Source organism: Thunnus thynnus, chromosome 6, assembly GCF_963924715.1.
Source record: "Thunnus thynnus chromosome 6, fThuThy2.1, whole genome shotgun sequence".
Classification (NCBI taxonomy): domain Eukaryota; kingdom Metazoa; phylum Chordata; class Actinopteri; order Scombriformes; family Scombridae; genus Thunnus; species Thunnus thynnus.
The window spans coordinates 19,595,260-19,609,493 of record NC_089522.1 but is presented as its reverse complement, the minus strand read 5'-3'; the positions used below and the strand labels follow the sequence as shown (position 1 = coordinate 19,609,493).

At 38.8% G+C, this 14,234-nt stretch overlaps 1 protein-coding gene across 1 annotated transcript; it reads right to left on the bottom strand.

Annotated features, from left to right (window-relative positions):
• Nucleotides 1-374: 374 nt before the first annotated feature.
• On the bottom strand, nucleotides 375-13,974 carry samhd1 (SAM domain and HD domain 1). The gene is made up of 16 exons (XM_067592428.1): nucleotides 13,635-13,974; nucleotides 13,408-13,474; nucleotides 13,129-13,201; nucleotides 11,921-12,081; nucleotides 10,963-11,078; nucleotides 10,759-10,829; nucleotides 5,171-5,329; nucleotides 4,979-5,079; nucleotides 4,708-4,816; nucleotides 4,528-4,619; nucleotides 4,335-4,450; nucleotides 3,953-4,092; nucleotides 3,087-3,182; nucleotides 2,808-2,912; nucleotides 2,523-2,660; nucleotides 375-1,599 (listed from the first exon to the last, which is right to left on the bottom strand). Exons 1-16 carry the CDS (start codon nucleotides 13,813-13,815, stop codon nucleotides 1,447-1,449), a joined length of 1,878 nt encoding a protein of 625 aa, XP_067448529.1. The 5' UTR covers nucleotides 13,816-13,974; the 3' UTR covers nucleotides 375-1,446.
• Nucleotides 13,975-14,234: the final 260 nt, after the last annotated feature.

The following is a 14,234-nucleotide window of genomic DNA, read 5'->3' as shown; positions in this document are numbered from 1 at the left end:
TTGTGCAACCTAATGCAATCCAATACAACAGCTCAGCCATAAATTCTTTATTCATGAAGATTATACATTTTAGTTTTTGTTGACATTGTCAGAAAGGTGATAATTCTACTTTATGTTTATTATTGAGGTTCTAGTGGTTGGTGGTGGTGTACTGGGGTGCATTATATTGAATGTTGTTCCTAATATTTGTCAACAAAAATAACAATGTCAATGTCAACAAAAACTGAAAACGCATAAGCTTCACAAATATATAATTTATGGCAGAGCTGTTGTATTGGATTACATTAGATTGCACAGGTGTACCTAATGAAGTGGCCGGTGAGTGTATATGATGCCCTCTGGTGTTCCACAAGTTTAATTACATGAAGATGCGATTGAGAGAAAAGAGTTTTATTTTCAAACTGAGCAAGGACAATCTGTTTTCAACCCCTCTCATTAAGAAATAACCTTCACAAGATCCCCTGATAACCTTAGGTAGATTTTACTTTACACTTTTTCAAAAATATAATTCTTTTCTTACACATCGCTAAAACAAAAACTAGGAGGCTGATATGATGAGACAACACTACATTTTGTAAGAAGAAAATATTGCATAACACTGTACATCCAAATATGTTTTACCCACAGATGCACAGATGATAGAAGAAAGCAATAGGCACTACAAAAACACCACAACAACAACCACAGCAAACTCAAAAATAATTACATTCAAGTCAAAGTAAGATCAAATCCAATTTTAAAATAAATTCGCAAATAAAAACCACACATTCGATGCTCACTTAAACATCAGAGAGCAATGGATTTGCAACAATCATCAACACTGTGCGTTTGTTTATGGAGTATGTATGGTAACTTTTAGCTGCAGATTCGGTGAACTTTTTACAAAAGACTGTTGTGCAAAAAAAAAAAAAAAAAAAAAGGAATCAGAAAGATTGTACTACGCCCTGAAACATTTGTACTAACTCATGTATAGGTTGTAAAAATACACTGCCCTGAAATGTTGAGTAACAGAATAAAACATTTTAACTGACTATGATTTATAGTTCATGATATAAATACATGATAGCAGGCTATTGCATTGCACATGCTTATAAAACAATAATTCAACTTAAAATGTGACACTCACAGCTCCAAATGGAAAAGGGGAGTTTGAAATAAAAACCTGATTAAATTGGTCAAACTAAAACAAACATATGTATATAATATTGAAGAGGGTGTTATTTCTGTAGAAAAAACCTGAGTGCAGGCCCTGAATATACCATAATGAGTCCTCTTTTTTGAAACTTTGAAATCATTTCTTTTTGGTGTTTAATTCTTCAAACAGAATTAATGATTTTTAGTTGTGCTGTGCTAATCAACAGACTTGCCTTGTAGAAAAATATAATTTTCATTCAACACTATCTCATCTACCAAATATGTAACAGAGGGCTATTGGCTCTTTTCCTCTTACTTAAAAAGCTGAATTTTGGCTTTCTTTTGTCCATTTACACTAGCCCAGTTTACTTCTCTGAAGCTGCCGCCTTCACCATCCTCGCCTTCATTGTTGTTGGACCAGCTGGCTTTCAGAGGGGTCAGCTCAGGCGCTATTATGTCTCCATCCTGTGTATGAATAGAAACATCAGACATTGGTATTAACAACAGTGCTGAGTGTGCAAAGTGAGATACAGTTCATTACTGAAGTATGGGACTTGACTCCACTAACTCCAAATTTAAATTCACCAAGGGATCTCAGGAACAGTCCTTGCTGCAGGTTCCAAATGAAACGTGTAACTAGTGTCTGGTCGTATCCGTTCAATACCTTTAAACATTTTTCCAGATTTTACTGTGGTATACAGTATTAATGGCGAATTTTAAAAACAATGTTGTATAAAGACAGGACAGATTCGAACCACTAAATGCTAAAGATCCTCAAGAGGGTGTCAGCACTTCACTGTGACCTTTATACAAATGTTTTATAAGAAAAACTTTGTCATCTTATATTTTTAACTTTTTTCCCTCAGGTTCTTCACAACACACAAGTTCCTATTTTAAAGTTTTTACAAACATTTATTACAGGTTGTGGCAGCATTGGGCTCATCCCTGCAGCGGTTTGATTGGTTCTGAGATGGACATGTTAATTCTCTAATCTTAGGAGGAGCAATCATATTATGGTACTGAAAATGACACAAACATAATTTTAATGTAAAAAATATCCTGATAAATCTTAGTACTACCCAACATCACCTGGGAACCTGTGTAGTTGTTTTTTTTTTTGTTTTTTTTTTTACATTTTGTACATCTAAAAAAACCTAAAAAAAAACATGCTGAATGCTTCTCCTACCATGAAGCAATTCTTTAATGTTCTGAAATGTTACCACACAAGATGCGAACAACACGCAGATCTGCTCATTACACTGCCTCACCGCACCACTAGTGGACAACATTTACCATTAATTTGTCTGCCAAACTAAAAAGCCCCACATCCAGTGTAGCATTACTGTCATCTACATATAATTCTTTGCATTGTAGCATATAAATATTACCTGGGGCTTTGAGAAGTTCTTGTCCATGCACCACTGGACAAAGTGCTTCTTGGCCACCTCCAGACTCTTGTCATCCGTCTTTTTACAGTAAACCCTGATGAGCTGCTCTGCAAAGCGCTCAGGAAGAAGTTTAGACACCTGACAAGAATGACAGCAGCACAGATTTTATTTTGAGACATACATTTAAGATAAGGACAGTGAAAATAATGTAATTATATATGTGTAAGTGGCTAATGAAAATAAAGATTAAAATTTAAATTCTGTGTTTCTTGCTTCAGTTCTGACCTGGTTCTTGCGGATCTGGATGGCTGTGGTTAGGTCATTCTTGCAATAGAAACGCACATTGTTGATGGGGTTCTTCTCCTTCATCCCATAGTCCAGAAAAATGACCTAAAGGAGGAAGTGGGAAGGGAAGTTATTAGATTAACAAGTGCAATAGGCAACAAAAAGGGAAACTACTATCTTATAAATCTAATGATAATTCACAGTAAAAAGGGGTTTCCCCACTTCAGAGCTATGAGCAAATGGACTCTATGAGATTAATCGTAATTAGATAATACTCACATTAACTAGAAAGTCCTCTGGCCGCAGATCGACATCCTGGGCGCCACTCTGAGGGATGGATTGAGCCAAATCTGCTTCCCATCTGTGAATCTCCTCCTAATGGAGGAGAGAGACAGAAGTTGAGGAGTCAAGAGATATTACTTATTTCAACTTGGCAGGACAGTTAAGTTAGAGTTGACCCTTGGGATTTGATCACACTAGTATCATATCTTCATATAAAACAAAACACAAAAATCATGAAGTAGATTCTACATAGTGCACTTGAAATGTGAGAACAAAGTGAATGCAGTCAATTTATAATGATAAAGAAAAATGTTCAACCATGAACATGATCACAATGTCTACTATTTTTGGTGCAGCAAACAAGTTTCATCAAAACAAACAATAGATCTGAAATTATTAGTCGATTAAACATTTGACAGAAAATTAATTGTCAACAAATTTCATAATCAGTTTATAGTTAAAATAATTTATCAAGCAAAAATGCCAAACATTTGCTGGTTCCAGATTCTCAAAAGTGATGAAAAGATGCTCTGGAATGAGTAGCTTTGAGTTTCAATCAGAAAAAACAAGACATTTGAAGGATCATCTCTGGATCTGGAACATTGCAAATCTTTAGCTGCTGCCTTACACAACAACTGAAAACCACCTACGAATACATTGCAAGAACAGGTACCAATCACACACAAAAAACAGCACTGAAACAAACAGCACAATTAGCTCCTAAAAGAAAAGATTTTCAACGGATTACTCACTCAAAAACTGCTGTAAATAAACCTACCTCTACCAGTCTTACAAAAGTTGAACAAATTGAGTGGGACTACCATAGATTTACAGTACAACAAAACAAAGACATGAGCACAAACCTTGGTGACACTCATGGATTTGTCTGCTTGGGTTTGGCCCAGACACTTGTAGAGGCGCCGACAGATGATGTTGCGCAGGATCTGCCTTGCCTCAGCCAGCTCCGAGGAGGACGAGTTGAGTATTTGTTCAAACACATGATCTACAGAACAGACAGAGTGGAAAGCAGGTCAGATAGAGCAAACAAAAAGACACCAGAGTTATTAATTCATGCATTTAATTTCCTTATTTCAAACTGTGATAAAACTCAGAAAATAGTCGGACAGTTTGAACAATCTACCATGTTATTTAAAGATGGCACAGATGGGGTATCTTGGCTATCTCCTCCGTGTATTTTAATGCTCTAAAAACACAAGCTTACAGCACACAATAGTATCTACAGACCTGTCAGCTTGGTGTAGGCCTCCATATCATCTATTGCTGTAGAGAGAGTGAACATCTTCCCTCCTGAGCCTTCAATCTGGATGTGCTTATCTGCTTTTAAAAAGGCCTCTGTGACCCTGGATAAACACATCAACATATTATCACTTTTGAGAAGCAAAGACAACAAGCCACATCAAACCAAGTAGTTACTCACATGGTTTCTATGATGTTTCCCACTTTGTGCTGGTAGGCTCTCCTGTGGAGACAGTTCCTTGTGTGGAACATGTCATACAGATTGCCCACCTCCTGTTGACAGGATCATCTATAGTTTAGTCACAACTAATCATGACCATTTTAAAAACTGATCAAAAAGCAGATGTTAAAAAGTAAGCACCTTGTCTCTAGTGCAGATGTGCTTCTGCCCGTCCACCTCACACACCCTGGCAAACTTTAGGAAGCGGCGATAGTCAAAGTTGTTCTGGATGCCCAGGTGGTAGCAGTCCCTGAGAGGAGACAAAGTGAGGAAATGCAGTATGTGAAAAAAGTGAGGAAATGCAGTATATGAAGAAATAAGTGATGACAACTAAACAGAAAGTATGAATATTCAAAATTTGATTTGGAAAATTAATGTTAATTAAACAAACTAACAGATTAATAAGCCTCACCTGGCAAAGTAGTCCCACTTGTCCACATCAATGCCATTTCTTTTGTTGGCCACAATTTCATAGAGGAAGGACTTGTCCTCTGGTCGGCCTTTATACGGCCACTGTGAAAATGATGGCACAATAATGGTATCAGACACTGGCTACTGTAGAATGATATTGACTGATTTCACACACTTTCACACTGGCAGTTACCTTCTTGCCTTGAGCGGCATTAGTATCCAAAGGTCCCGCAATCTGCTCCTTGATGAAGTCCAGGTCCTCAGGCAGCACCAGGCCGTGTTGCTCCATCACCGGCTTCAGGCAATTATCATTCACCAGGTAGTCAAACATGGCTAGAGAGGCAGTCTCATGCTGCATCATACACAAACTCATTATATTAATATGAGAGTAGTCACAATTTGAAAATGAAAGTACAATGACTCACTGCACAAATACAAATAACTTATCTGCTAAAAGATAACAGGATACAAAAGTGTGCCTAACAGTTCTTATCAGTGAACCTTATCAGTCTCAACACCACAGTCACTGTCTTAGCCCTCAACTGTCATGCTTGCAAGTCATATGACGTTAAATGCTTTGTGCAGTAGCCTTAGTTGTCTGTCTGTCTGTCTGTCTGACTTTCTCTCGCTGGGTGTATGTGAGTGGGTGTGTTGCACAGACACACAGCATGTCTGGGTATGTTTGTGTGGGTGGGTGGGCAGGGGATGAGTTATTTTTATGAATTTGTGTTATGTTGTTGTTATGTTATATCCTATGAATGTATTTGTGTGTGTGTGTGTGTGTGTGTGTGTGTGTGTGTGTGAATACGTGTGTGCCATGTGTCTAGGTCATTCACTGTCCCTCTGGTTGTGGCATGTTGATACATATTGGGCAGTAAGATATGCTCTGTCTCCTTCTCCTAGGAGTATTTTTAATTTTGAGAGGTCATTAAGCTCTTTGAAATCTGAAATTACAGAGCTGAACTTGTTGAAGTAAATGTTCCTAATTTCACTGAATGTTTTACATTGTAGTAGGAAGTGCATCTGTCTCAAACTCGTCTGTTGAACAGTGACCACATATTCTGTTTTCTTTTGGTTGCTGTGACTTTTTGTGGTGTCCTTTTTTCCAGTTTGGTCAGTGAACCTGTACTTGGATCTGTCTCTTTCCATCTCTCACAGTAGAGAGATATTCTGCCAATTCATAATCTCTTTTTTGGACCAGATAACATTCTAATCTACTTTGGCTTTTAGTTTCCTCTTTCCAATGTTCCAAATAGGTTTCTTTACATTGTGTTATAATTTGGTTTACTCTGATTGGTGTTTGGAAAGCAGTGTTGGTATAAAACTGGTCAATGTCTGTCTGAGAGGGGGCAGTTAGTCTCAGCACCAAGTGATGTAGGTGACTCTTTTCTGGGCTCAGCTTTTGGGCTTGGAAGGCTTTGTAATGGAAGGTATCCTGAGGGGTGGATTTAAGATGATTAAAAAGTTTGAGTGCTCTCTTTTGAATATTAATTATCAGTGGGTATCTGCCTAATTCTGCTCTACATGCATTCGTGAACATTTTTCTTTGTACGTGTAAAATGTATCTGCAGAATTCTGCATGTGAAGACTCTGTTGGATGTTTGTCCCAATGGGTATAGCTATCATGACTGAGTGGACCCCATACTTCACTACCATACAGTGCAATGGGAGGGATGGCACTATCAAATATTTTAAAAGGGAATTTGTAAATTATAAAAGTTTCTCTTGATTGTGTTTAGAGCCCTTCAAGCCTTTTCTTTTATTGCATTCACTGCCATGTTGAAACTCCCTGATGCTGTTATGGTTATACCAAGGTAGGTATAACTCATACTATGTTCAATGATATGATTATTTATGGTAAACTGGTATTTGTTCTCCTGACATTTGGGGCATTTTTAAAAAATCATGACATTACTTTTCTTCATATTTATTGCCAGGGCCCAGTTCTGACAGTACTTTTCTACTATGTCAAGCTGTGGCTGTAGTCCCTGTTCATTTTAGTGAGAAATCTTTATTATTTTCTCCCACTAAAATAGTGCAGCTAACCAACGGAGGCTGGCAGCGAGTTGAGGCAACAAAGTCCAAAATGTAAAGTTTGTACAGAAATACAGTTTATTTTTATGGATTTTATTGATGCCGAATTGAAAAGAAGACTGTCGACATACAACACTTTTTATCTTGTGTTTCTGGAGTTATGTGTTTTTGCAGACATCTAAGGAATTGTTAAGGTCATATTTATTAAAGGGAGTTTGGCGAAATATGTTCAGTTCAATTCAGACTGCTACTATGTATATGTTTAATGTCACCACTACAGAAACTACGGATGCACGATATTATTGGCATGTCATCGGTATCGGCTGATAAAAGCTCTAAAATGAAATATCGGCATCAGCGAATTCTGCTGATTATGAGAGGCCGATACATCGATACTTCTCCTCCGCTGCCTGCCTGTGCTTCCCATTGGTGGACTGTGTCACTCTGACGGTCCCAGTGCTTCCTCCGCATGCTCCACTTCACTCAGCTGCCTGTCAGACCCGCTGCTTCTTCTAGTCCACACTCCAGAGGCACCCGCTGCTTCTTCCCACTTTAACCTGAATAACAAACCAGGGCTCGGTGCTCCGGTTGGATCCACATAGAGAGACGGGGCTAACATTAGCTCAGAGGCTAGCGGAGCGTTAAGCGCAGCATGACCGGAGGGAAGCGCAGCCAGCTAGCCTCCCAGCTAACATTAGCCCCGTCTCTCTATGTGGATCCAACCGGAGCACCGAGCCCTGGTTTGTTATTCAGGTTAAAGTGGGAAGAAGCAGCGGGTCTGACTGGCAGCTGAGTGAAGTGGAGCCTGCGGAGGAAGCACTGGGACCGTCAGGGAAAAACAGTCCGTCGAGGAGTTGCTATGTTCCGCTGCACAGATAGGAAACACCTCGGCTTACAGGATGTACCAGTCTGTTTGGAATAAAAAAACTTCTTTTTGGTTTATAACGGCGTTTGGCAACCAGCGTATTAGGTGCATTACTGCCACCTTCTGCTCCGGAGTGTGGACCAGAGATTAAATCCTACACATTAATCCTGTCTGTCTAATAAACTCAAAGAAAACCCTACTGCTCCACCCACTTGGGGGGGTTCATTAAAGTTTTAATGCTGAGCTCCTGAACTCCAGTCTTCCTAAATTCTTCCTTTATATATTGTTTTTCTTGATCATACTTAGTACAATCTATGCTTGCATGCATAATAGTCTCATCAGCCAACTGGAAAAAAATATGTGCATATATCGGTATCGGCAATCGGCCACAATGAGTTGGCATATTGGGCATCGGCAAAAAATCCAATATCGTGCATCCCTAACAGAAACACTTGTGAAAGAGAAATTTCCCTTGTGCAAATAGTCATGCCAGTGTCAGCACAAAAGACAGTACACAGGAGAGTTCATTAAATAATAAGCAGTGTACAGTCATTGTAGAAACAGCACACAGGTGGGTTAATTATTAAAGAATCAAGGACTCATGGTATTTGATTGTTTGCTTATGATGTGTGATTAAAGGCCAGCAGGCCATATTTTTATTTTTGATATTAGAGAAGTTTGAGACACCGTTATTTTTAGACCGAATGAACTTGGTCAAAAGCTAGGTGGAGCCCATAATAGGCCCCACAACAAGAGGAGTTATGAAAAGTATATAAAATGATGTTTCAAGATTTTGCATTAGGTCTTTCATCCTGGGATCGAAGCCTCGGTTTGCTCTGTATTACACTTGATGCACAGTAAACCTATTCACATTGAACTCTGCCAATTTCAAGTGTTTTTCTTTGAGTCTGAATCTACCTGAGTTTTTTGAGTTTCAAGTGTTGTGGGAGATTTTCCACCACACAATAGCTAACTGCTTAAGTATCATAAGGTTGTCTGACGTTGACTGCTGTTAGTTATTGGTTTGATTAATGCTTTACAGCCTAATAATGTGTGTTTGTATTGATTACTGACGGTAGCTGACTGTGCTCAGTTTCTAACTGCAGTATGCATTAAATGGTTGCCCTCTGTATGCATGTTTTTAAATTGCTTTCCAAAAATGATGTGCTTGATGGTGTTATTAATGACTCCTGATGAAACTTGAAAGCGCAGTATTCCTTTTTTCCTTTAGCTTCCCGTTTTATAAGTCACATGAACATTTATTCACCCAGAAAAAAAACTAATATTAACTCTGTATAATTTGACTTCCTTTCTGTCAGCTGCTGTGTGTCTGCAGTGTATTTAATGGTTTTTCACACATAATTTCAGGCCAGTTGGAGGAATTAAACGTGTGACTTTCTGCCTTTGCATAATCCTCCAGGCTGCTGCTGTTTCGATTCTATTTCATGCAGTTTGTAGGGTTTCCAAACAGAAATACTGCAACATCCAGCAGTTGAAAGTGCTGTGTCCAGATAGTTAATGGTTGAAGATGGTTTCTGTGGGCAGAAACCACAGTGTAGCTGTTTTAAAGTTGTAAAAATTCAAGTACAGGATGACACCTTTTGACATGTGATTGTCTTAGCTGATATGATCTAAGAAACATTAACTCAAATATATTTTTATTTGTTAAACAGTAGTTTAGTTTAGTTGTTAAACAAAAATGAGTTAATCAGCATATATGGTCTGTTGTTTCTTTTCACAGTTGTTGTTGTTGTTCAGTTATAACTGAATTAATTCCTTAATTGATTAATTTATATTTTCTTTTGGCTCGTGATTCAAAACGAACCACTACACACACAAGGGCAGCTTCTGTTTCTGCTCCACTGTTCAACAGTTTTTCTTCTTGTAAAGTTACAGCAGGAGCAGGATGGGAAATAATCTCAAAAGGAATCTAGTTATAGTCTTGTAAATAGTGAACCTGCACGATCCCCAGTCTTTGCAAAATCTTGTCTGTGACTAAAAACAGATTGTCTTTAGATGTGTGAGGGTGTCAAACTTTAGTCTTTTCAAAGTCTTCTAGTGTATGGTGGATATTAGGAGTTCTTTTTTTAAATTTTTTTTTAACTCAGATTCACCTCACACAGTATCTTTGCTTCACCTTCAATTTTCTCACCCCCTCCTGGGGGGGCATTTGACTTTGTCCTGCTGAATGTCCACATTTATTACTGACCATATCCTGTAATTTCCCTTTGGTTAAAATCCGATCCAGAACAATGAGTTAAATTACCAAGTAACACAGTAAATGTATCATTCCCCACCTCCCCCTGTAATGTTAATCCAGTCTGAATGGAGTTTAGAGAGAGCTCAAGGCCTTTTCCACTTACTTCTCAAAATAGCCGACCCAAAAACAGTCTGCTTTTCTAGACAGTCAGTCATTATCATTTGGTCTGACTTTTTGCAGTCAGTAGCTTAGTTTGAGAACACTGGTGGAGAAGTTATGCTCTTTTGAAACCACAACAACAATCTGAGCTTTTAAACAATTGTTCTTCATGGTTATGTGGTTCAACTGATGCATGTCTGCAGTAATTTGTTGCAGTTGTAGATCGATGGGTGTTAACAGGCTGCCTTTTCACATGATAAAAAGCAGATGTAGATAATCTGCCTTTGCAACAAATAACTCAGTTGAATATTGAGTATTGAATAATGAATATTTTTAGTTTGGCCCACTGATGAACAAACCAGCACTGTATTGTACTGGCTCTTAGTGTGGGTTTAAACTAATTTGTCGTCCTAACTGTGTTATCACTAATGCTACAATATACGTGACCTGGGATGTCTCCCTCAATGCAGCTGCTGGTTTTGTTTTCAGAAACAGAACAGAAATAGAAATCAAAGTTTCTTACCTTCCAGGTAATTTCTGGACGTGCTTTGGGGATGAACATGCCATCAAACATGTGAGAAAATGGCCCATGTCCTGGATGTTGAGGAAAAAACAAACATTACACATATATTTGAGTTCCTAAAAATAGTACACAATAAATATAGTTTCACTTTCATTCTCACTCATGTCTACTCCTTGTTACTGATAGGATGTGTGAACCACTCACCAAGATCATGGCAGAGCCCGGCAATCTGCACACAAAGAGCATCTCTGCGAGAAATGAGGAGTTCTGGCTGCTTCTCATTCAGAGCTTGTACAAGTCGTCCTGCTAAGTAACCCACTCTACCAGCACACAACAAAACAATTAATTCCATACTAGATATGCAATGACAATACCACAAAACATGACAAATAAATGATTATATAAATAAATACACACATGTTGCTTTATGTAACATTGGGTGATACAGTTTCAATGTGGTTCAGACAGTTAATTCAAAAAACTTACATTTAAAAGTTTTTATGTGGAATTTGCCTGACAATATAATAAAATATAAATAACAATATCGTTTGGAATTACAATCAAAGTTAGCAGCAATTAAATGGGAGAAGGTGAAAGAAAGGCATTTTTCTACTCCATTAACTCCACTTCTGCTGTTTGACCATCCTGCTCCAAACATGGGAATTAACATTAGTGTTTGATACGTCACACCCTTCTCACTAAGTTCACGCACTTAATTTTCTGCCAGACCAATCCATATCTCTCAACATCACATTGCCAATAATCTTTTTCTCTCTGACTACAGTATGACAGGCAGCATTTCTGTTCCTAGGAGGGCAGGGGAGGTTGTTTTTACCCTTAGAGCTGCACTCATGGGGGTGGTTCTCATGTGGCCTGGTCCACGGGATGTTATATTAATGTTGCGTTACGATGGCAGTGTTGTATAAAACAACACTGCAGGCATCTTCAAAATGTAAGTCCCATTTAAAAAGATTATTGAGAGAGGACATTGCATTTCTGTTTGTCAATTTGATGACTGTGAGTCTTCTCTGAGTTTTACTGCCCTTAAGATGTGACTATGGTTTTATTGCTTTACACATGTATTTAACAGCCAAGCAATGTTGACTCATGATAAACCCAACTTAATATACACGACACCTGAATAAAAAACAGGAATACATACCCGATGCAGTGTTCAAAGCGGTTGTGGGATGCTCCAGGGAAAACAAAGTAGGTCGCTCCAAGCTGCTTGATGTTTCGTAGTCTCTGGAACTGAGGCGTGTCAATGATTTTGATTAGGAGTGGGTGTAACTCCACATGGCCGTGGATGGGATCATTAAACACCTGGCGGGAGACAGGACAACGAGCTGCTATGAGAACACAAAAGAGACTTACTTAATCTTTCATAATCAAAACAGAAAAGTGCCAAAATATCCAGTATTTGTGTTTATGTATAGATGACAGGGTGATTTGATTTTTTTGTTCCTTACCACAACACTAGTAACCCACAATAAAATAGTAATAATAAACTTCATTTATAGTTTATATTTCTAAAAAAAATGTTATTTACAAAATAAAAAGACTATAAAATACAGAATTACACAAGACAACCTGAAAACAAAGCAGTTAAAAATGACTGGGTGCAAAATCGGATAAAATAGAAGAGAGTAGAATTAACTAAAATGTGAGCTTTGTGATAAAAGTGTGATTGGAAAAGTTATGTAACAGAGGATGAGCAGATTTTCTCATGCAAATTGTTCCAGAGTCTCTGGGCCCTGACGGAGAAGACTTGCTCATCCTGTTTAGCCTTTACTCTTGGATGGCCACGCAGCCACGGGCCACTGCTAAAAGATCTCAGACTACTGTACCTGAAGGCTCACACAGTTCAGTAATGTAGCCAAGGCCAGTCTGTGCAATGCTTTGAAAAACCAAAAACAATTTGCAAACAAACAGGCAGTTAGTGTTAAGAGGCTAAAACAGGTTTAAAGTGATCCCATCTCTTCGTTCAAGTTAAAAGATGTGATCTTGTACAGGCTGTTGCTTGCCTATAGCTTTTTGATAGAGGCAGGTGCACATGTGTTTTAGCTAGTAACAGCTCATTAAAGCTTCCAACTTGCTAAGATGTCACTCAAAGCCCAAGAAAGTTTACCTCCAGGAATCTAGGGAGTAGTCTTTCTACATTTCACACTACACAATCATCCCCTTTAATAATTCTTTCCAGCCATTTGTCATGTTTTGAGAACAGAGAATAAAGAGGCACAGTTCACTGACGCTGCTATCTTTTCACACTTCCTTACTGTTTATCCTACAAGCTCATTTTCTTCGTTCTGTTATGTCTATATTTCTTATCTCTAAAGCCTTGAAAGTGAAGCACTGTGATGTAGTTGTTACCTTACTTGGCTCCGCTTCTACCTGCCACAGCTTCCTGAGGCTGTGCAGGATCTGTAGGCGATCACCAAGATACCTAGACAGAATAAAATAGAAAAGGGAGAGGAGGGGGGAGGATGAGATGTGAAGCATCAAAGTAAACAAGGGGGTCATTTGGCCATTATTTGGCAGTATCGTTAGTGCTTCAGCCTCAGGGGGAAGTGGTTTTGGTCACATTTCCTCCTCCCCACAAGTGCTCAGGACATTTTTTTTAGAAATCCCACAACTCGGTTTGACACTTACTGTATACCAATCTTTTCCAGGTCAGCATCCTTGAGATATCTCAGCCCCACACCAGTGATCTTTTGCTCTACATAACATAAAAGAGCAAACATAAGTTTTGATGATAAATATCATGTCACAGCAACGTGCAGCGTTAACACTGAGCAGCTTTCAACTGACTAGCTGTATTTAGGCCTACTGTAAAATGTAAATCTGAGCATTAAAACTATAGAAACCATGAAACCAACCTCTAAATTTATCCTCCCATTCTCCGAGACCCTCTCTTCGCAGATACTGACACGTTTCCTCCACTCCCCATCGCGTGTAGTCCGAGTCCAGCAGAGGGACAACGGACACTCTCTTCTCCGGTGTTTTGAAGCTGTTACCGGCGCTCAAAACAGCCTCTAACGGTCGTTTCCGACTGTCCATGTTGACCCTACAAACAGGCGGTAATTCAAGACTAATCAGAAGAGTTCAAGCCAGCAAAATTACACCAGATAACGTTGCACACGTTGACTGCAACAGCTGATCTGGCTGCTCTGCAAAGAAGACACTCTGGCGGTGAAAAATACCCGGGTTTTGTCTCCGCGCCGGGTGCGTCAAGCTTAACCGACACACGAGCTGCTTTCCGGAAGTGTTTTCAAAACACGAGTCAATTGAAACCACGCTTTATGTCACTGTGCTGTTCAACCGAATAAAACCCGGGCTGGAGCGTTGATATAATGTTGTAGTTCAGTTACATTTATGTTATGTTCAGTAATATATCCCGCATGGACATTAAACGTTATATTAACGTGACCTCATAATCTAATATGGCGCTTTACATGATGATGATGATGATGGTTATG

Excerpts from the sequence above, each read along its gene's own strand:
- samhd1 (XM_067592428.1), bottom strand. The coding sequence starts at position 13,815 with ATGGACAGTCGGAAACGACCGTTAGAGGCTGTTTTGAGCGCCGGTAAC. Across the intron at positions 10,830-10,962 it reads CGGGCTCTGCCATGATCTTG|GACATGGGCCATTTTCTCAC; the intron begins GTGAGTGGTTCA and ends CTCAACATCCAG. Across the intron at positions 2,661-2,807 it reads TCCAGATCCGCAAGAACCAG|GTGTCTAAACTTCTTCCTGA; the intron begins GTCAGAACTGAA and ends CATTCTTGTCAG.